The sequence below is a fragment of the Coccinella septempunctata genome, chromosome 4, assembly GCF_907165205.1.
Source record: "Coccinella septempunctata chromosome 4, icCocSept1.1, whole genome shotgun sequence".
In the NCBI taxonomy this organism is placed as follows: Eukaryota; Metazoa; Arthropoda; class Insecta; order Coleoptera; family Coccinellidae; genus Coccinella; species Coccinella septempunctata.
Window position 1 is genome coordinate 2,555,758 of NC_058192.1, and position 24,168 is coordinate 2,579,925.

The window sequence follows — 24,168 nt, forward strand, 5'->3', positions numbered from 1 at the left end:
CCCCATGTTTATGGGACTTTTTTTTCTTAAACTCACTTAAGGAATCTCCCCTTTTCGTTTGTACGTTCAATTTAGGAACACCCTGTATGTATAGGTACCTACTACATCAATCTAAAAGTTCCCAAAATGAAGGAACTGCTGCAAAAAAATAATGGGCAAATTAGATTAATTACGCTTTGAATTACTCTTCGAACCCCTACTGGATTCTCGCAGACATAAAAAAGATGCTCGAGTGAAAAAGGTTGATCAAATGAAGAAGTGATTGCAGAACCTGAGGTCTATTTTTAGAGCGAAGACATATCGCTTCACACAAAGAGCAACAAACACTCAGAAGAGCTTGAAATGAAAGTATCACTCTTGAGGTGAGATTTCGCCAAATAAAAATATCTAAGATTAGAGTAATTCCCTTTATTTCACCAGTTCTCTCCATCTAAATTCAATCATAAAAAAATATGAAATAAAATCGATTAAAAACATATAATTATATAGAGATGCAGATCCCACACATCAAATTGCAACCTAACCTTCTATATCACCGATACAATACCACCAATATCACTTTAAACCCCACGTGTAAAGACAATTCCTATCGCTGCACACCTCACCAATCAAACCGTGGCGAAATCTTTTATAACACCGCCCCAAGACAACTTGAACACCCTATTCCTCCACTGTATGTCGGGTGTTATAAGCGCGTTGAAGAATATATAAGGACCTGAGCATTCCCTCACCAACCACCCAACCACAAATTTGAATTTATTGAAAGGCAGGGCTCCGTTCTGAACTGTCGTTATCAGGATCCAGTCGCACAAGAACCAGGTCAGAATATGCGTGAGATAGAACGTTGTGTAATTCCACTGGAATAAGACAGAGGATGCCCAAGCTGCAAAAACTCCTATGACCATACATTCTGATAAGGGCTCGAAGATAATGACTAAGGGTATCATAGCTACTCGAAGCTGCGCCCAACGCGTCATCCTAGCCTGGAAATAGCTGATGTCGCAAACTCCAGAATTCTGCATGGCTGGTTGGCTGCTGATCGTCGTCCTCCATCCCTTCTCCTTGAAGTATCTGCATATGAAGAAATCTTCCGCCAGATAACAACCGAAAGTTTTCAATCCCCCTTTACCTTCCAGCACGGATTTTCTGAGCAGAGTCGACATCCCGGTGTGGCAGTTCCTACGAAGGAAATCTGCCGCTAGGTATATCCTAGACTGGACGGTCCCGAAGTAGATCTTCTCGAGGACGGCTGGAAATCCTTCTTTGTCGCTGGTGTACGGCATCTGATGAACCAAACCAGTTTTATCAGTCATGTACGCTACCATATCGAGAAGGGTATCATTTTTCATCTTTATACCGCTATCGGAAACTAGTATTAAGTCATAAACGCTATCTTGAAACGCCTTGTAGATGTTATTTATCTTCGGATTAGCGCCTACTTTGGAGGCGCCTTTGAACACTTTCGTCACTATGTTCGGATACTTTTCCATCAGTTCTTGCACGATCTTCAGGGCGGGATCCTTGTCGTTTTCCACGCAGAACAGGATTTCGTAACGGGGGTATGCGAGAGTGAAGAAAGACTCTAGGTTTTCCGCCAAGTTGGGGTCGATGCCAGTCAACGGTTTCAGAATGGAAACACCGGGATACATGTCTTCGGTGCAGATTTCAGTCTTTTTTCGATGGAGCCGAAATTTACCGTGTAAGATTGCTAAAATATGTACAATCCATAGGGCTGACCATAAAGTAAAAAATGCTAACGCTAGGACATAAATAGTGTCAATATTCAGTTGATTCATTTTCGAATAAATGACGTTGTCAGATTTCTATCTGTGAGCAATTCATCGAAGATAATTATTTATGGTTAACGTAGATATATTTTAATGACTCTCGTCAAGAACATCCCGATTCCCAGTAGATAGAAGAAGATTATAGTGCCTTGTATGCTGATACAGTAATTTTGGAACTTTTTCAGCAACTGACAGCCATAAAACCCCGAAAAGGACGAACACCGAATGCTTTATTCCGACTCGTATCTCATGCGAAATGTATACTAAATCAGATGAGGCATTTCCATCCAGCCATCTCTCAAACTGAGCAGATATCATGCCCGGGCTGAAAAATTTGTAGCCGGGGCAAAAAATCACGTACGCCTCAGTAAAATATAGACGATATTCGCCGGTGAAAGAGAGACGACGCCCTCTTTCTTTACATGAATGATTTACGGATATTTTCCACATTCTGCCTGTCACATTCGGCGTATACGAAGGACTGAATTATTGATTCCGACATCGCAAAAAGCCCTATTGATCCCCGTTGCCGTATTGAGGATTTCGCAGGGAGTTATGGAAGCCGCACAAAGTATTCCGATGCACACGGTATACCGCTCATTTCGTCTTTCTGAATCCGTACAAATCATAGTCGACGAGGTGCAGCAAGCCAACTTGCATTGTCTGTGGCAGGAGGCGTTGACTCCAAATGGAATAACGTCCAGATCGCATTGGTTTCAACGACATCTGTCAACATTTGATTGCGAATCCAATCCCCGAACTGTTTATCCAATCTGACAGATTGGGAATGGACTCATCATCGAACTCGGCATCCACAAGAGACATCCTGTATTAGACGAAATACGAGGGTCTTTGACAGGAAGGATAACTACTAGGGCATCTCAGGCTTTGTGTCAATTTTTCGGTCAATAATCTTCAGTGATATATCTGTTTTCTTCAAATCACGTAGAGATACAATAGCTGAACACCCAGTATTCGCGATTTCATCAGACCGAATGTATAGGAATATACATGTACCTATATGTCAACTATATTCACAGATTGGGTTTAGCATCGATTACATACTCAACTCTAAGACAATGATTACAAAAAATGTCGTGATAAATTCATCGAAACTGAGTGTTCTGCTTTGTATGTAGTATGTCACTTATACATATTTGAGATGCCATCTTGTAGAGTGGAAACGATATCGAAGGTGATCAGGGTATACTCGAATAGGTATGCTCGAAACCATTTGAATTCTCCGAACAATCGCAAATTGATAGAGGAATTCAATCGGTTTGATTGGCTCTCCTGGAATCCGAATTGTTGGAATTATATTGGGCCCTATAAAAATCGTTAAATTTTTAGGATCTATTGTAGAGAAGTCGTAGGAATTCATCAAGAATTCTGAATGACCCATGATTGGAATTTATAGAAAATGGACTATGATAACATACCGTCTCACAATGCCTCAACTTCGACGTGTCAAGTCTTCGCTAAAACGCCAATCGTTGTAGCTACATAGTATTGCCAGATACGTCTATGATTCACAACAACCTAGTGCGATGAACTTTTCAGGGAACAACGGACATCGAATTCCACAAATTGTCATTCGATTTATGTCAATCAATCTTTAACGAGCGTTGCTTTTCACGAACGAAATTCGATATTACACTGGGGAACCTTTTCCATCTCCGCTTTTATTGAGTGCTGTCATTCATTTTCAAGGAGGAATTGGTTTTTTTTAATCACTGAACGCGTTGAAGCGGGACTGTCCGAAATCGATATAGGTCCCATGAAGTTGGCAAGGGATAACTGCAATAAGAGCTTACATTTAAAGTGGGAAAATAATTGATGTTGAAACTAACAGTTTCGGAGTTATAGGCAACTACGTCGACGTTACCGGGGTCAGTTCAGCATCTACATGGATGACTGTTTTATGAAACTTTGCTTTCCTCATCTTTCAACAAAACACTGCGCGTTCCGAATAGAGGTGAATCTCTGAGATAATTCTGCGTTGGAAAAGTCTATAAAAAATTCCAAAAAACAAACATCACCCCTTTTAGATGGCGAACTGAATATTTTTATCTCGGGCATTGTGCGAACACAGCATATTTCTACCCATTTCCAGAGGAAAAAAGGGTAGTTACGTAAATACCTCTGGGCAATAAAGAGCTGAAAATGCAAATGAAATTCGAGGAAGGAATTTCAGCGCTCGAATATGACTTCTACCGAGCCGATATAGGAAGCTTTCATTTCAGTACATTTTCCGCATAAAGCTCGTAACAAGGAAATAGTATTATTTCCACAACAGGGCACGTTCGAGACCGTTCAGGAAATTCTTCCCTGATAGCTTCATGTTACGAATAGATACGGAAAAATTGACCTGGGAGCGTTTGTCTTCACAATGCTCCCGGAAATGAAACGGAAAACCTTGGAAATTTACATGGTCTACCCACTTGCACGACACAAGTACTTTTGTTGGAATCCATTATCAGAAAAAATTTTGATGAAACACCTTTTTTTACTGATTGTTTTGAGGAGATGTGATTATTAACAGAAGGAAGATGAGAACTGATAAAATATTTCATACAAACGTTCCAATAACTCTAGATTAACATGATCCAAGATCTTTTCAGCGATATTTATGGAGTTTTCTGGATTCACATGAAAATACGACGGTAGAACAATAATTTTGTTCATTTCTCTACTATGTTATCGGTCTAAAGCAGTCTTGCTTAGATACTGTTGCCATTTCAGGGAGGTTGATCGTATGTAGACACGCAGCTCAATAAATCTATTACGAACATTTCTGAGATATGATATGACGGAAATGAAAAATTTACTATATCCGAACGAAACTAGTATCATCTCCCATTTTATTCTACATAACGAGTTGTTAGAAGTGAACTGATTTCAGCAGGTCATTTTCGCTTTTCCCATATCGCAAATTTCACCCACTCTCTGCCTTATCTTCGTCATTTTCCATGAAACTAATGGCGGCAAAACACGATTTCCTCGAATAACTTCAGAATTAATCTTAAAATGACTCAATTTGAAACGACAAATTCATTCCCACATATGTTGGGAAGCATGCAAACGTCATTTCTTGAATATTTCACTGCAAGCTATCTCGCTGAGCTGATAAAAAATTCCTAATGGTTTGGTATCAGGCGAATGGAATTAACTTAATATACTTATTTTTCATTCCTCAGAAGATTTTTCCGATTAGCCGAATGGATGGTTGGTTTTAATCTATCCAGAATTAATCAAGAGGAGAAAAACTGATGAAACTATGAAGCAATGGTCCATCCAACTGATCTCGATTAATTCAACTCATTTCATATTTCTGCTCGGATACGAAAATACATAATTTGTTTAGTAAGAAGTTATTCCCCAAGGCAAGCTTCGCCAAATTCCTTTACTGAATTTTGCACTCGTCCCTCTTGGAGTTGTATGAAATGTGGAACTGCTTGGAAAGAACAATAATTACTTTTCCTTCTTTGAACCAGCCGGAATGGGAACTTCAGAAAGGTTTTTCTCTCCCTGTAACGGGTCTTAGGGGATTGAACCCGACGAGCTCAGTTCAGAAAGTGAAATTCAACGTCGAAAAATTATGCCTCTATTATCCTACAAATTAAAATTCATTTCCAGAGTGGTGCTCCGTTTGCTCCTAATGAATATTGCAAATTTCGGATCTTCCACTTTTATGACTCATTTTCGTCATTATGAAATGACGATGATGAGATGCCTACTCAATATACAGGGTGAATGTTCGGTTTCGAAGTGAGTCAAAAGTTTGAACTTGGTTTTTATTGAAGATTAAAAGTATATATACTTCATTCAAATTTATTTTAGCAGTCGGTTGGCCATGAAGTAATTTTCTCAAGTTTTTGTAACTAGAACGAAGTTAGGTTGGCACTCATGAAATGTCGTTAATGTCATAACGCCGTTGCCACAACTAATATCAATTTTTATTACGAAAATTCGAAAATGCCGAAAGTGATTGAAAAAAGAGACAGGGTTACAGGAAGTGCTATTTAGAATTCAGGTCCGCTCATTCAAATAGTTATACCCTGATATTCTAAAATCCACAATACGTCAGACGGTAGCGAACATATTCAAGGTAAGAGAATTTATATAATGTTTCATCTGAATCTAAACGACTCATATTTCAGCTGAATATTTCCACAATCAGAAAGATTGTGAATGAAGAGTATGACAAAGAATTTCCTTCTATTGGGAGACCCAAAAAAGTGGTGGCATTTCAGAATTTTATGTTTGAGTGAATTAATGCGAAAAGTTAAGTACAGGATTTTCGATAAATGTCATCGGAGAACGAGTTCCCTAAAATGGATTTTTCTGTTTTTCATTTGACTTGTCCTATACATTGTAAATGTCTTAAGGTACCAATAAATACCTAACTATTATTATTATATCAATGTATCAAGATGAATAGCTACAAATACGCGCCAGTTGACCTGTTAATTGCTTATTCATATGAAATTTTTGTTCAAAGGTGAAGTTCATCTTAACTTGAAACTTCCTTCAATTCCTTTTACTTATATTAATGCAAGATAAGATTTTTGTTGAAGAATTTAACATTCTTGTAATTATCTGTTGATTCCTTCGGGAGATACCCATTCCCAACCACTGCATCATATGCATTTCATCTTCGGGTTAATATTTTTGAAATCTACAAATGATGTAAGCCAAAGAAGATAACGAATATTAACTCTCCTCAAGCTAGTGCATATTATGATATTATACTGATCTCTTGTATTTTCCATGCAAATAACTGGATTTGGTATGCCTTCAATCAGTTTGTAAAAACTTCAAGTATGTTCGTCACATATTTTCCTAAGAGATTCAACATTGTGATAAAATACGTAATAACAGAAACTTTTACGTAGAACGGGCAACATAGCGTTGATTTAAAACCCAAAAATGTTTTGACAAGCTTCATAACCCCACATTTTCATACCATACGGAGAGAAATGCTTCAAATTTCCATAGCCAACCGAGTGTTCAGATAAAAGTGAATGGAGTATAGATGATATCTATACAGATATGTCAAATTTTAGCTTCATTCATTAATTGCGGTATTATCAGTGATTATTGGAAGGTTAACTGTCGGATTGTACCTAGTCGACCTAATGACGAGAATCGGAATATGAAAACCCAACGTTGTGATTCAATAGATCCGATTTAATTACTCGAATCAATTCTCTTCCTGCGATCCACATCCAGGATCGCGACTCAGGAGTTCCAAAATCCATTAAACACGTTCAACATTCTGTCGAGTTATTCTTGGAAGAGGCGGTATCTGTTTCGATTTGATTGAGTCTCTGGAAATTTGCCATCCCGGCTTCTGTTAATTACACTTCCAAGTTGATTGATCGCAAAAGTCGCAAATTACTCGCGTATCTGATCTGTTTCGCATCGGCCACAAAAGCCAAAATCATAATTTCTTTTCTTAGAAGCGTGCAGTCGGGAGATTGAAAATTTGGCAACCGTGACGGTAGGAATGCGCTGGAAATTGTGCATTTCTGTCTGGGGCCCGATTCTCGAATGTGTAGGAATGCAATCCTATAGGAAAAAAATGACATTTCCCATGGAATTTTCAAATTCTGTATTCTCGAACTGAAGTATGGGAACATATTCCTCTACATTTCAGAGGAACTGCTTCCTATGGTTTTTTCTATGGGAATGAGCTGTTTCCAGTGGGAAAATTTGACGTTACAGGGTCGTTTGACGTTTATGTTCTCATTTCGACAGTTTCGCGAATCAATATTTTTCGGAATTCAAGATTAGGAACATATTCATTTATTGAATTTTTTGAAATGTGCCTGGCTGGTCGCCATCTACACATGGAACGAGCTGCGTTGCAAACTCCGTCACAATAACTGATTATCATAACAATCACCAAACATTTTCGAAATATTTTCTTCACAAACGTCGACAACAGAAAATATTCAGAGACACTGATATTTTTTTCTAATGTTTTTTTTGACATTTTGAGGGTTAAGGGAACTCTTGTTGTTTCAATTAGTACTTAATTTTGTACAGATTGTGAGAAATTTTTGTATGTGAGTCAAATAAACATTTATATTATTATTATTATTACTTTCAACTCAGGGAGCTCCAAAATGAGACGTGAGGAAAAGTAATCATCTCACCGTAACGACCATTTCGGAAATATTTCCTCTGAATTTGGATGTTACAGTTTTATATCGAACATATTCTTTTTATCATATTTTATGATTATTTACCCCTTATCATGAAATATTCTTTTATATGTTTGAGAGCAAAACAAACAGTAGAGAAAATTCAGCGTATATTATCATTGTAAACGAAATTATTATACAACAATTAACGAACAGGCTATGTGACAATAAAACAAGAATCTGAATAATAAATAATAAAACTCAACAAGAAATAACATTTCAACAAACTAATCTGAAAACTTGATGCTGACTCAATAATATATTTACATATATAATTATTTAGTATATGCCTTTTCTTCGCCAATGACCTAAGTCTCTCAAGTCCTCAGAGGCCTCCATTATTTCAATCAGAAGTTTTTTTTACTCCTTACTGATACTGGCCCCTCTTCGATATCTTTTATTTCCGTTTCTATCCATCTTTCTCCGCTGTCTTATGTATTATGAACAAGTAGTAATAAAAATATATCAAAACACTTTGAACACAATATTGAAGTCATGAAGTTTTCATTCATTGAGTTCAATGTCAAAATAATATAACCTCAGAACTACATACCACAGAATATGTTACATATTACCAACATAATTTACATCTTTTTCATTGGTGTATTCGTTAAAGGACAAGACACTATCATCGACAAACCTCACTCTGTCAATCCTATGGGAAAAACTATTCCATCGAATTCGAGAATAGGTATCACGTCAAATTATGATTTCCTATGGGAACTGAAAGCATGGGATCATGTTCCTATAGGATCTAATTCCTACACATTCGAGAATCGGGCCCCTGTTGTCGGTTCGCGTTCTGTCGCTTCGATTTATGGGTTCGATTGTGAACCGCAAAAGTGGGTTCTGCTCGCATGTTCAGCTTTTTCATGTTGGTTTTACGTTGGTGAGCTTTCCACCTTGGAAAATGAAGCTCTGTAAACAACAAGATGTTAAATGTTACATTGGACGTGCACCTGGAGTCCCCACACGCCCTAACCATCTTTTACGTGTCCAAGTTTAAAGAAATCTGGTCAGAACATGCCTACAAACCTACTTATATAAATTAGAAGTAGGATCAGAACTGTTTACAGGATTTTGATCAGCTCCAACAGGATGTTCTGAGATTTGCCACATTGCCAAAGACAAAATAGCTCCGTATTTGATTCGAGCATTTGGAACAATCGTCCTAACATCTCACACCTTTTGCACGCCTATTCTATTCTATACAGTTGAGTTCAAAAGTGAGGCCGATAAACAATGGACATGCGCGTGAATAATCATCATTTCGCATTTTCAATATCCTGAAACCTCTGTTCCTGCGTGACGAGCTGCCTTGTAATCATGCACCATTTGAAAAAAATGTTCCACGGCTCATGAATATAGATTAAACTCACGCCAACTCATTAAGTCACCTCGTTCGATGAATTTCCATTTTTTTTTTTCGTTTCGGATTATCCGATATGAGTACACGAATAACTTTGTGAAAACGAGAGATGGACTTTATGAATATGCCATCGACTGACGCAAAGGTGTGGATTGCCATGGGGTTGTGTAGAATGCGAAAATTGATGCAAATTTTCGGAGTCTGAATTTATTTTCATGTTCGAATAGTCCCATCTATGAATTTCGAATATCTGAGAGAGGTGTAGCCTCCATTCAAAAGGATCTCATAGCATTGTGGAAGTAATAACACTTGAGGATATTTTTTCGGTTCAGTTTCAATACTGAAAAGTTTTATTTCGCAATTTTCTGAAAAAAAAAAGTGAAACCAATTACCAGCGTCAATCATAGGTAAAATGATATAAAGCAACTTTCGAAGAATATCCATTTATTAGAAATGGAAAAGGGAATAAATGAGGCAATTATTATATCCTGCTGAGTACCTATTTCTACTTTCTCCGTCTTTATATCTGTTAATAAATTCTCAGTTCGTCCATATGACGGAGAGATGAACATATCTATGGAAGAATGCTAATGAATTTATGAAGATTTCTCCGGTTTACTGCTATTATTTGGGATACGTCAGTTCAAATATGGAAAACAAGAAGTTTGAGTGAAATATTTTTATGGCTCTGCAAGACAAGTAATTTATTCATGTTGTATAGACCTCAATTTTTATAAATCCCACTGAAAGGATTTTTCACCTACTGGAAATTCATTCACAATGTTATTTTTTGAAAATTTCTTTCAGGATTTCTTGCTTTCCTGAAAGGAGTGCTTTCAGACTTGGTCGAAAATCAAAAAAGACCAGTTTTATCTATTCGTCAAAAAAAACTCTATTTTCTGGACTTGTTACGTAAATAACTATCATATTACAAAACATTCAAATATTCATTCATATTTAATGAACAATTTTTGATTGTGCGCGGGTAAACACGAGTAGCAGACGAAATTATTCGAAATTTTTTTATTTTTCGAACTATATCGATACGGGTGATTTTTTCGACTAATTAGAGGTCGTAGATTAGGATTATTAGATCGTTCCTAGGATTAGTATTTAAGGAAATAAATCATTTCAAGTGAAAAATTTCAGAAAAATTGGCCAACTTTGAGGAGCTGTAGCTGCCAAAAATGAGGCACTGGACATATGCTGATTTATTTGGTGTTAGATTGATTTGGTGCGAATAGAAAAATCCAGTTTTATTCACCTACCGTGAACAGTTCAGATATTATGATTTTTTCCGGTAAAAACCAAAATTTCGACCATAACTTAAAAACTGATCCTTTCAGCAAAATTCTGTTTGCATATTCGTAATCTACGGCCTTGATTTAGTGTATACTCCAATTTTTGTGGAAATCGAGGAGATCGAAAATTTTTCAAATTTTCCATGCGATTTTTCCAAAATTGCGATTTTTCGAAAAATATTTTTGGTCTCCGATCAAAACCAAATTTATACTGTCGATTAATTCGAGGACGTAGATAATGAATATGCAAACAGATATTTTTTTGAAAATTTATTTTACAAGTTAAGGTCAGAGGAAAATTCGAGATTTTGGACCTTCGCCGAAAAAATCATAAAATCTTAGCTGTTCGCGGTGGGTACATGAAATGTGGATTTTTCTATTCGCAAAGGATCAATCTATCACCAAAAAATTCAGCATGTGTCCATTGCCTGTTTCCTGGCTGCTACACCTCCTCAAAATTGACCAATTTTAACGAAATTTTTCACTAAAATTCATTTATTTCCTAAAATACTGATCCTACAAAAAATCTAATTGCATATTCGTAATCTACGATCTAGAATTAGTGAAAAAAATGACCCGGCTCGATATATTTCACAATTAGTTCAAAAGTAACAAAGTGTAGCTTTAGATAGAACCTACATTTGACAGGTACAAGCATAGTTCCTGAATGGCACAATTGTAATAAAATTCGGAGCTTCATTTTCCGTCCATTACCTACCAGAAATCGTTTAAAAATTCAAATCGAACCCTACAATTCCGATAAAAGATAGCTCTGCTGTATCTCCGTACGGAGACCTTATCGCCCGATAAAAAAAAAACGCAATTACTCTCATATTTGAGCGGTGTGTACGCTGAGATAAGCCGATAATGGGCGGCCGATTACACAAACAAAATAACGAAAACCGGGTCGTTTCGACAATGGAAAGCGGTCGAATTTTCGCTGCTATCCACCTAATCTGCCCCGCAGTAATTGATTCCCCTATTGTTACTCGAAGCTCGAGAGATTGATTCGTTCTGAAACGGGTCACGTACACGTTCCGCATATTCTCCCATATCATATTGTTCATCGGGATTTGCGGCAATTTACGTTAACGGCGGGTAGTAAAACGGACGGAATTTTCTGCATTTTCTATTCTATGCATTCAGGTCAGTCCCGAAACGACGACCCACTTCTACGAAATTACATTTTGTTGACGCAACGCATGCATTTGGCTCGATCTGTAGAAATTTCTCTCAACATATGATATACAGGGTGTCCAGGGACGTTCCTAGGGTATGGGCGGCACGCGTCAACTTAAGATTATGCCGCCCCTAGCCTACACATTTAAGTAAAGAAAAGACGCAGACAAGTAAAAACTGGATAGTGATTTATTTCCCAAAATACTGATCCTAGAAAAAAACTAACTGCTTATTCGTGATCTACGACCTCGATTTAGTCAGTAAAATGACCCAGGTCGATATAGCTAAATGAGTAATTTTTTATTCGATGGTTGAGCGCGGGTACACAAGTAGCAGACGAAATTATTCGAAAATTTTTAATTTTTCAAACTATATCCACCCGGGGCATTTTTTCGACTAATTCGAGGTCGTAGATTACGAATATTCAATTAGATTCTTACTAAGATCAGGAGTTTAGGAAATATATCAATTTTAGTGGAAAATTTCTGAAAAATTGATCAACTTTGAGGAGCTGTAGCAGCCAGAAAAGAGGCACTGGACATATGCTGATTTTTTTTATGATAGATTGATCCTTTTCGAATAGAAAAATCTATCTTTGATCCACCTCAGGCTAACAATTTAGATTTTATGATTTTTTTGGCGAAGGTTCAAAATTTCGAATTTTCCATCGACCATAACTTGAAAACTAATCCTTTCGACAAAATTCTGTTTGCATATTCGTAATCTACGCCCTCAATTTAGTAAATGATCCAGTTTTGGTGAAAATCGGGGAGATAAAATTTTTTTCGAATTTTCCATACATATGTATGGAAAAATTGCGATTTTTTGAAAAATATTTTTGGTCTCCGATCGAAACCAAATTTATACTGTACACTAATTCGAGGGCGTAGAACACGAATATGCAAACAGATATTTTTTTAAAAATTTATTTTTCAAGTTGTGGTCGATGGAAAATCGGAAATTTTGGACCTTCGCGGAAAAAATCAAAAAATCTTAACTGTTCGTGGTAGCTCAATGAATATTGAATTTTTCTATTAGCAAAGAATCAATCTATCACCAGAAAGATCAGCATATGTCTTTTTTTCTTTTTCTGACTGCTACATCTCCTCAAAGTTGACCAATATTTTCGAAATTTTCCAGTGAAAGTGACTTGTTTCCTAAAAACACTGATCCTACAAAAACTCTAATTGCATATTCGTAATCTACGATTTCAAATTAGTCAATGCAATGACCCGTCTCGATAACGAAAACGACGTACCAAAAAAGATATCCAAAATGAGTAAAAATCAACGTAGGTATGAAATTCATTCATTTTTTATTCACTCAATTCAGAATGATTAATTGACAGTCCTCATGCACAATGAGTGAAGGATCCACTCCACTAAAAATTCGTTTTCTCATTGAGACATCTGAGAACCCCTCAGATCTTGACTATTTCTTCCAAAAAACATAGTCATCTGCGAAATCGCCACTAAATAATCGATATATCGAAATTTAAAGCCCAGGAACTAGAGTATCGAGTTCAAGGACATCTCAGCTAACTTACCGTTGCAATTTCCACATGTAATCACTTCCCAACATTAAAACATTTATCGCTCAATATGAATCATACGATATTCCACGAAATATGGTGCAATCCAAGCATTGGGGAACTTTTTAACTCGCTATAGAAACTTCTCTTATGGGAAGAGAAAATAATCCCTTCACATCTCTAAAAATTTGGTTAAACCAAGAATCTTTTTCACCGTGAAATTTTCATGCATAATTTCATGAGATCAGAGTAAGAATTCCATTTAGAATTCGTTCAATAGGCAAGGGAAGGTGAGAGACTACTCATCTAACATTTTGACTCAACTTGTAGTTACGAAGAAATAGAAATCAGAAGAAAGAATGTAAGTGGAGGAAGAACCTTGGTGAATTTTCTAGTGCACTTTTTTCTTTCTATTCACAAATTGTCTGTTCGAATAATAATTACAGTCCGTTTTTTCCTTTCATTTGAGTGTTACCAGTATTCGAATTTCCAGGAAATAAGAACGTTCGACATATTTCGAAGAACTTATTCTCCAGGAATTAATTTGCGACAATAATTTCGACCTTCGTCCCCTTATATTCCTTTTATTCTCCTATGAAAAATTTGATTTGACTGTGTTATAAACACGCAATTTCCTATTGTTCGAATGACGAATAGAAACGTTATGTGAGAGTATAGAATTAGTCGTTTCGGCACAAATCATTCCGGCAATAATCCGATGTCCAAACACTGAAAGCAACATCGTAATAAAAAAGGGATGGAAGTTTACGTCCCTCCCTTAATGGCACATTCGAAACAACGGGAAACACAAAAAGCCGTTTCATTGGGAAATAATGCTATACTTGGACTTGAATTATACTACCTAAAATTATCGTTCCCCAGTTTTCAGATAGATTTGATGGCCTTCTTCGAACGTCTCGATTTTTTAACTTCGCCGAAAGATCTATATCACTCTTAAACTGGCCTACTTACATTTGGAACATTGGCTCTGCCGAATTCCCTGGCTGGAGCCTCATTCTTGTTCTTGAAAGCTCGGTAGTTCTCTCGTAGTTGTTTCCCATACTGAAAGAAAAAATATTTGGTAAAACTATGTATTCGAGATCACAATTAATATTAAGTCTTGAAACAGATTACATGATTTTCACTAAATTAGTTGTTAAAACACCATACGTGTTTCGCTGTCATAATAGTATCCTCAGGTGAGTGACGGTTAAGTAACCTTCACCCACTAGAAGAAGTTCTGACAGCTCCAGTGACAGCGCAGGCTAGGCTTCGTATTCTGTCGTTCTGTTTTCTATGTATCCATATGAGCGAGTCTTTTACCCCTATACTGGCCGTTTCTATATTACATATTTATTGCATGCCGAGCATTTTCGCCTTTCTGGAACCAACAGAAAATCTGAATTTCATCCCAAACATTTTGAATACATTGTGCGGACTCATACAACTTTCATTCCCCGATTTCCTGCTGCCATTGTACGAGCATGTCCAATGGAAATCGGGCATACCTTGATAAATGACCCGGAGACCAATATTTCATCGCATTTTCATAACAGAATACAATAAACCGTGAATTACATCACCTGACAGCGGAGTATGAGTCACCATTTGCATTTATTCGAAATGCGAATGCGGAGAAATAACAGTTTCGGTTGGGATCGGACATAAATTATTTTCAGTGAATTTCCAGGTCCAATTTCCTTTGTAGAGTCATTTATATCATCATATTCAAGAGCTGAATGTAGTTCTGGGATATAGGCAAAAAATTTCAATATTCAAGTTTGAAATTCAAGGCTATTCTAGGTCAGTTATGGGTGTTTGCGTTTGACACGTGATGATCGAATTGATGTTATTTACTGAAGGTAAATGCCAGCGAAACTTCAACCCATTTCAGTCTGACACTTTTTGATGATATTTTTGTTATTCACAATTGTCTGAATTTTTTTCTCATTTAATCAACGCCATTTTGAACTCGAATTCTTCACGCTTCACCTGACCAACTGACGATCAACCGTTCAAACCGTATATTCCCCCCCTATTTCCCTCAAAAACGGGGTCGTTTACCCACCCTGCCCCCAATAAGGAAATGAAGTTTATCGGAAAGATCGACTCCCTCATTGAAAATCAAACCGCACCTTGGAAGAAGGTCGAATCTCTTGCCAGGAAGTGTCTTTTATCTCTTGCGAGGGAAATTCACTTATTCAGAGATAACGGAAAGGCAAGACAGAGACGAACAGGCCGAAATACGTCCTGTTAAAAATTCAGTTCACGCATATCGTGGAACACGTCCCTAGGTTCCATTCTTACGGTAATTAGTAAAAGGGGCACACCAACTTTATGATAAATAACAGTGGCACGATATTTCAAGAGGTATCAAACGTTCACTGGAGAAAATCCAGAATTTCTGTAGGTATCGTGCAGCCAAGAGGATGGCGAGTATTTGATGGAAATTTGTTTCTCTGTCCATTAGTCGTTAGGTTCTTCGGGCTTCCTTTGTACTCCTACTCGTTTCCTCGAATTGTTTTGCTTCAAATTTGAATCTCGCGACTGACATTTGAAGTATTTCAAGATGAACTTGTCAACCAAATCCTTTTTCTTCCATCCCACCGAAGGGTTAGTAGGGAAAATATAAAGGAGAATCTCTTATTCAACAATCAACTTTATATCCTCCTTGATCTTCTTTAAAAGCTGTTAATAGTTAGTAATTATGAGATCATGATCACCAAGTACGATAATTGAAAAATGCCTACTACTTTGTCTTATGCAAAAGTTATAACACCATTAAACAAGCCCATTTCTGGGAGTGCCCCTAAACCATAATCATGTATGCATCAATCATACGCTTAATTCGATCAGATTAATTACACTGACACAACAGATGGAAGTGGGTTTTTCAAGTGCATACGAACATCGAATCTGACAATTTACACACGTGTGAAACGGTATAATTAAACAATTATGTAACGTAGTCCCACATTATGTCGACCTTGCGATCCTCAGGAGCTCTCCATTAAGGCAATGTTTGGTCGGATTCTTCGATTCGTTAATTGCAAGGAAGAATTCGATGGATGCAGCGAGATGAATATACATCTCGAAAATATAAGGTTTTTAACCTGATCGAAGCTATTTTTTGGGAAATATTGAGAAAGATGGACAAAGATCAGTGAGTGCTACGCGAATTCATTATTTCATCTTTATTTATAAATACAAGGCATGAAGCAGTGGAACCTCAAGCAGAAGCCCTAATAGACCATACACATTCGCAGAGAAGAATTCAATCTAGTGCCACCTGATGAGGCATGGCGTTTAATCAACCATGTAGCTGTGGCAGCTACCAAATCTACGCTTTGCTGCCTTCACCACAAGTTCTTTATTAACAACGAAAATAATATATCGGTGCTACCGTTGGGTCGGTCGGTGTCTTGTTCTTGGAAGGTGGTCATAAATCAATCAGGAAAAGAACCGAGGCCACCTTTACACTCACGCCAGAGGATTCAGATTTTTCTGGGCCAACAGCCACTATTAGATGCAGGTTAAACCTGATTTTTGCTTCGGTTGGCAATACTGTTTGATTGTCTGAATAATTGGAATGTTGAGGTAGATAATCTGTGTTTTAAAGTAATTCTTCCCATTTCCAAGAAAACTGTCAAGTTATTCGTTGGGCTGTTGTTGTATTGCAATTATAAGCAGAATATAAAGATGGTTTTCATCGACAGACAAAAACATTCATTCTTGAATCTCAAATCAGAAATGGGGAGAAAATACACTGCGCGAAAAAATTAACGCACATTATGGAAATCTCAAATTTATTCTACAACTGAAGGTGTTCTCAATGATAATTATTTTTATCAGAATTATGCATGCATATGTTATCCACTTTCAACGGTTTTCTTCAATACAGATGTTTTTTCCCAGCCGGAATAAAAAAAGATGATATTATCAGATTTTGAATGTATTGGCTCCATTCTAAAATCAGTTGTTCTCGATCAATTCTAGTGATAAATAGTTTTTCTTTCATTTGATTTTCTACATTCGATCGCTATGCAACGCGAAACACGCAATTTCACCCAAGAGGAATGTGCCCAAGCGGTAGTTTTGCGAGAAGACGGGTGGACATACACAAGAATTGCAGAAAGGTTTGGAGTTTCCCAAAACAAGTGTGTCCAGAATGTTGCAGCGATTCAGGGAGACAGGTATGAATGTCCGAAGACCAGGACAGGGTAGACCACGGGTAACAACTGCCATTCAAGAACGTTACTTGAGAGTTTCTTCGTTGAGACAACGGTTTGCAACCGCTCGCCTCCTTCAAATTCAGCTTGAGCAAACTCATGAGGTGCAAATTAGCACTCAGACAATAAGAAATCGCCTCAGAGAATATGATTTAAGGCCTCGTGTCGCGGCAAGAGGCCCAGCTCTTACCCCAGCCCATCGAAGGGCGCGTTTGGATTTTGCGAGAGAGCATATCCATTGGGAAGAGGCCGATTGGGAAAGAGTTCTCTTCACAGATGTGTCTAGATTCTGCCTCTACCATTGTGATCGACGTTCCCTTGTATACAGACGTCCACATGAAAGATATTCTCAGTGCAATTTCCTGAATACTACTGGTTTCGGGGGAGGATCGATTATGGTATGGGGAGGAATATCTTTGACTGCTCGCACAGACCTAGTGGTCGTTGATAATGGAGCTATGAATGCTGATAAGAATATAAGGAACATTCTTGAAGAGCATATAGTGCCATTTGCCTCATACATTGGTGAAAATTTCATTTTTATGGACGATAATGCCAGACCCCATCGTACGCGCATCGTTCAGGAGTACCTTGAAGAGGTTGAAGTCTCTCGAATGGAATGGCCAGCAAGAAGTCCAGATCTCAATCCGATTGAGCAGGTTTGGGACAACCTCAATAGAAGGCTGAGAAGTTCAGAAAATTGTTTCGTTCAAAACCTTCCCGAGAGAACATAAAAAATAAGTTATAAAGTCAATGTAGAGTTAACTTTCATTAAAATTGAAATTTTCAGAATGTGCGTTAATTTTTTTGCGAAGTGTAGAAGATGCCTCACTGCAACCGTTCAGTTTCGACGAATATTTAACTGACCCCATCTTTTTCGGGATTTTTCGAAGGTTAATTTTCGACACGCGTATCACCCAGAAAAATCCTTGTAGAGCCAAGACTGATACATATTCTGAAAGGGTAACACTTTCAATGATAAATCTCGAAATTTCATGGACCTCAGTACAACCGTTTGTTCTTGACGAATTTTTAAGTGATTCCATCTTTTTCATGACTTTTGACAGGATCACCATAACCGATCATCATTAATATTTCAATACGAGGTTTTCACTTAAATGAGCCTCTCTTTATCCTACAATTTATTTCTGTCAATTAGTTTGGCAACAATTACCTAACGAGTACCACTTTATTCCTCGCTACATTGTTTTCTTATGAATAATTGTCCAAAACACGTGTATGCGTTTTTCTCATTAGCCAACAGTAAATTAATTCAACTATTCTTTAACTGTAAAGCGATTTGTTTATCATTTCCTCGAATTATTCCCCCCTAACTTAGTATACATACGTCTTCGAAATAATAAGGTCTCGTAAATGCTACAGGGAGTCCTATTTGAATCATCAGATGACGGAAAAGTTCACTAATATCGAAAATTTTCTGTCTCGACTCACCTTCGCCAGCCTCATGAGGGCGATCCAAGTCGTCGCAAAGTTGGGAGATAGACTGGTACAACGAATCACCCCCTTAGGTAGCACGGGGATGCGCGCCAAATGCTCAGCTTCCTCCGTGTCCTCCTCGGTGGTCCGAACACGTGGGGTAGCCGTGGGTCTCACCAAAAATGCATTAGTTGCGGTGTTTTCCACGGAGGGATTGCCACTTTTCGTTACGCGGTATATTTGCAGCTTCGATAATTCGCCGATCAGGACCAGTCCGGGGATGTCACGCAAATCGATCTGTAACAGAAATTGATGCTGTTAGTGTCATATCCATCGTCGGGTTGGCGATAATGAGTGCCGGAGACAGCTCCGGCGGGGGGAAAAATGGGAATGCGACGTTGAGTGAGCATAATGAGCCTGACAAGCGTAAAAAATTCATTAATCTCGCTCTGAGGTGGAGATGGACCCCCTGGCGTTAGAATTAGGGATGTGCATAAACTTTTTCGGTAAACTATCGATCGTAGACTCCTTCTACAATCGGATATCTTTAATTTAGATGTAGCCAGTTTCAAATTGATCGAAAACAATCCTCAGTCGTTCATATCATCGATAAGTTTTAACGTTACCTTGAAAAATGAGATGAATTGAAAAATTGTTACGACAAAAATATTCTTTTTTCTTTGGGATGGGATTATATTCAGGTAAGACTGCTCGATAGCGACAACATACAAAGATGTATTGATATCTAGTTAGCCTAGACCAGTTCCATGCATGAAAAAAAATATTGCGTTACCATAGCAACGAACAATAACTCATTAGAAGTGTCAGTGTGAAGTTTGAGGTCAAAAAAGTAAACCAGAGTTACGCAATAAATCAAAAGAAAGAAGATGTCCACCGAAATTGTGAAAATCGAAAAATTGGAGTATCGAGCCATCATCAAGTACCTGTATTTGAAAGGGTTAAGAGGTAAGAAGATTTAAGAAGATATGCTTAATACCCTTTGGGATCAATGTCCTTCGTATGCGATCGTGAAAAATTTTATCAGATTTTATCAGACCGTCGAATTGGGCTAAAACGGATATCTGAAGCACTGAATATTTCATACGAACGCGTTCATCATATAGTTCACGTCAATTTGGACATGAGAAAAATTGCTGCAGAGTGGATCCCCAAATGTTTGAATGTTGACCAAAAGCGTGCAAGGGTAGAAGCATCGCGTTCGATCTGTGCTCGATTTGAAAACGATGTAGACTTCTTAAACCGAATTGTTGCTATGGATGGGGCTTGTGTACATTTCTACGATCTAGAAACAAAACAACAATCGATGGAATGGTGACACTCTGGTTCTCCAAGACCTAAGAAGATTCGTGTCCAAAAATCTGCTGGAAAAGTTCTTGCTTCAGTTTTTTGGGATTGCCATGGAGTAATCATGATTGATTTTTTGGATAAGGGTAGAACAATAACCGGAGATTACTATTCGACATTACAGACCACTTTATGGAAAAAATTAAAGAGAAAAGACGCGGAAAGCTATCCAAAGGTGTCTTGTTTTTGCAGGACAACGCCCCCACAAATCTCATGATGCCATGCAAAAAATTCGTGATTTAGGATTTGAATTACTATAACACCTCCCTTATTCACCAGATTTGGCTCCATCCGACTATCTTCTCTTTCCTGAACTGAAAAAAAGTTTAAAAGATCGTTAATTTTCTTCCAAAGGGGAGGTTTGCAGAGCAAGAAACATTTTTTTTTCAAATAGGAAAGTGTAGTTATTTTTTTCTAAGGTCTTTCAATATATCCTCGTAGTAGAGAAATTAACAAAATGAAGGTTCTACCTGGCAACGTCTGCAGGCTTAGAAAATGTTCCTTTTGTGACAAAAACATCAACGTACGTGTGGAAAAAAAAGAATTATTAGAAAAAGACATATCGTACTCCATCCTATGGGTTCCTTTTTAGAACTCAGAACTAAGACGACTAGACTTACTTTATTAAATACTCAATAACATTTCGATTTAAAATTTGAGTCATTTACACCATGGATGCCAAAGAGAATACAATCAATGTACATGTATTATTTCTGTAATATCTGAGGTGCGCCCTTCCATTTAGTATCCCAAGCAATAACACGTGTGCAATAAATTATTTCTCTTCAATTATTTCAGTCGAATTACTCACATTATACAGCGATTGTTGGAAGCCGATGAATAATTTGCTTTTTGCAACATTTTGATGATTTCCATAATCTTAATGACATGTGATACACAAGGTTGATCTAATTAGTACCTCGTTCGCTTCATTGGAACATGAAAGATGTTCGTCATCTATTTCAATGGGATTTTGCGGTTCGCAAAGTAGAAAAAACTCATTAAGAATAGCGAAAGATGGCACAGATGTGATCCACATCTACGTCAAAGTTCTGACGAGGAAAAAAAGAGTTGTTCATTATTTCGGTCCTTCAAATGAAGATCAAAACCTTAATTGTCTAGTTTTTAAGTGTTTCAGTTTTTAGAAGCATAGGATGAAAATCAATTGTGTCGTCTTATGAGCTCATTATTGAAGAATTAGGTTTCCCTACTTTTATCCCCATTTCAATTTCGCTTGTCGATGAATGGTGGCTTTAAAACAGCTAAACAATGCTCGGCATTGAGAAATAGCGAACTATCAGAGCCTGAAAAAAGTGCTTTATATTTTCTCAACCATAGAAAAGTCTGAGCGGCTCATGAATGATTCAGTTCGGAATGAAGACATCTCTTCATTCTATACACAGAAAGGCGCAATTTTTTTCTTTGTTGAAGAATTCATGTATAATCAGTGATGGTCGTAAATCAAAAGGACTTTAATTGATGTGTTTTTCGCGGGAATTTTATTACTGACAACAGATGAATACATAACGTGTTGGTTGCTATTATTAGTAATTAATATTTAATGTGAATTTATTGAGGTAGCGCACAACAGTTGAATGAATTAAGTATGAGATTTTCGAACAGTTGCTTCTTCACGTAGTGAAATATTGAATACTCCATGATGGTGTCGATTATTTTGAAGGAATTAGCTAGCACACGATATTCGATATTGCGACAACAAATAAGTTTGGTTCGTTTAAAAAAATTGCTTTGACTGTTTTGAATTCTCATGGTGGAAGCTGATTTTGAAGAGAGGTTAGACATCTCTTCATTATACTCAGTTCATATCGCTTCGAATTTCGTAAAAAACTTGGTTTTCACTGTGTTGAATATGTAAAATTTTGTTTTAACTGAAGAAATGTGCATTTCTGGCTATAAAAAAGTAGCCAATGGTACTTCAAATAGAAAGAACCTCTTTCTTTCCTCCTCTGTACAAAATTCTGCAGATTGATCCAAACTCAAATGAAATCGAATAATTTCAAGCAAACACTCGTACCTGAATAAATCGTTCATACCTTTCGCAACATTTCCAATCTCCATATAAAAATTTTCGACACAAACCGTCGCTCCACTGATCTACCGGACTCTGACTGTATCAAACCGGAGTTCAACGACTTCAGCACCGGAAAATTGAAGAGCATCCGACGTTTGTAATCTTGGTTAGGTAATACAGTTAGAGCAGGAGGGAAATTGTGAGGAAACATTAGATAGCTTGGGCGGAAATGTTCTCTCTGTCGAGTTCTTCAGTTTGAATTATATATTTCTAAGAGCGTTTTACCAACGACAAGGAGTTTCACGGAGTGATTACGTGAACTGTCAACCTATACCCCATTCACTTTTATTTTAGCACTCGGTTGGCCATGGAAATTTGACACATTTCACTCTGTATAGTACGAAAATGTGGGGTTATGATGCTTGTCAAAACATTTTTGGGTTTTAAATCAACGCTATGTTGCCAGTTCTACGTAAAAGTTTCTTTTATTACGTATTTTATCAGAATGTCGAATCTCTTCGGAAAATATGAGACGAACATAATTGAAGTTTATACAAACCGATTGAAGGCATACCAAATCCAGTTATTTGCATTGAAAATACCAGAGATCAGTATGATATCATAATATGCACTAGCTTGAGGAGAGTTAATGTTCGTTATCTTCTTTGGCTAAAGTTTGAATACGTTACATCAGTTGCAGATTTCAAAAATATTAACCCGAAGATGAAAGGCAAATGTTGCAGTGGTTGGGAATGGGTATCTCCCAAAGGAATTAACAGATAATTACAAGAATGTTAAATTCTTCAACAAAAATCATCTTGCATCAATATAAGTAAAAGGAATTAAAAGAAGTTTGAAGTCAAGATGAACTTCACCTTTGAACATAAATTTTAGATGAATAAATAATTAACAGGACAACTGGCGCGTATTTGTGGCTGTTCTTCTCAATATATTGATATAATAATAATAATTAGGTATTTATTGGTACCTTAAGACATTTACAATGTATAGGACAAGTCAAATGAGAAATATAAAAATCAGTTTTCGGGAACTTATTCTACGATGGCATTCATCGAAAATCCTGCAGTAAACTTTTCGCATTAATTCACTCAAACATAAAATTCTCAAATGCCACCACTTTTTTAAGTCTCCTAATAGATGGAAATTCTTTGTCATCCTCTTCATTCACAATCTTTCTGATTGTGGAAATATTCAGCTGAAATATAAGTCGTTTAGATTCAGATGAAACATTTTATAAATTCTCTTACATTGAATATGTTCGCTACCGTCTGACGTATTGTGGACTTTAGAATATCAGGGTATAACTATTTGAATGAGTGGACCTGAATTCTAAATAGCACTTCTTGAAACCCTCTCCCTTTTTTCAATCACTTTCGGCATTTCCGTAATAAAAATTGATATTAGTAGTGGCAACGGCGTTATGACATTAACGACATTTCATGAGTGCCAACCTTACTCCATTCTACTTACAAAATTTTGATAAAATTATTTCATGGCCAACCGACTGCTAAAATAAATGTGAATGGAGTATATTTGGCTCAACGGTCGGAGGACTCATGATTCATCTCACTGATTTCCGCACTTTCCTGTATGTTTCAATACATGGTACACGAGAGAATGATATCAATTGATCTATCTACATATTTTCTTCGATCTTTCCTCAAAAGATGACCGTGAAACCCTGAAAATGCATCAGGGCAACAGATAG

General features: G+C 37.1%; 2 protein-coding genes across 8 annotated transcripts in view; both read right to left on the reverse strand.

Annotated features, from left to right (window-relative positions):
* Window positions 1-24,168, reverse strand: part of LOC123312045 — a 153,993-nt gene that overhangs the window by 32,952 nt on the left and 96,873 nt on the right. For all 7 annotated transcript variants that reach the window (XM_044896234.1, XM_044896239.1, XM_044896238.1 and 4 more), the window contains exons 8-9: window positions 19,058-19,339; window positions 14,349-14,438 (exon numbers count right to left, since the gene is read on the reverse strand). In XM_044896234.1, the coding sequence (XP_044752169.1) occupies window positions 14,349-14,438; window positions 19,058-19,339 (372 nt within the window). The remainder of the gene's footprint in view (window positions 1-14,348; window positions 14,439-19,057; window positions 19,340-24,168) is intronic.
* LOC123312046 (ceramide glucosyltransferase-like) lies at window positions 413-1,833 on the reverse strand. The gene has a single exon (XM_044896241.1). The coding sequence runs from the start codon at window positions 1,794-1,796 to the stop codon at window positions 609-611; it is 1,188 nt and encodes a 395-aa protein (XP_044752176.1). The 5' UTR covers window positions 1,797-1,833; the 3' UTR covers window positions 413-608.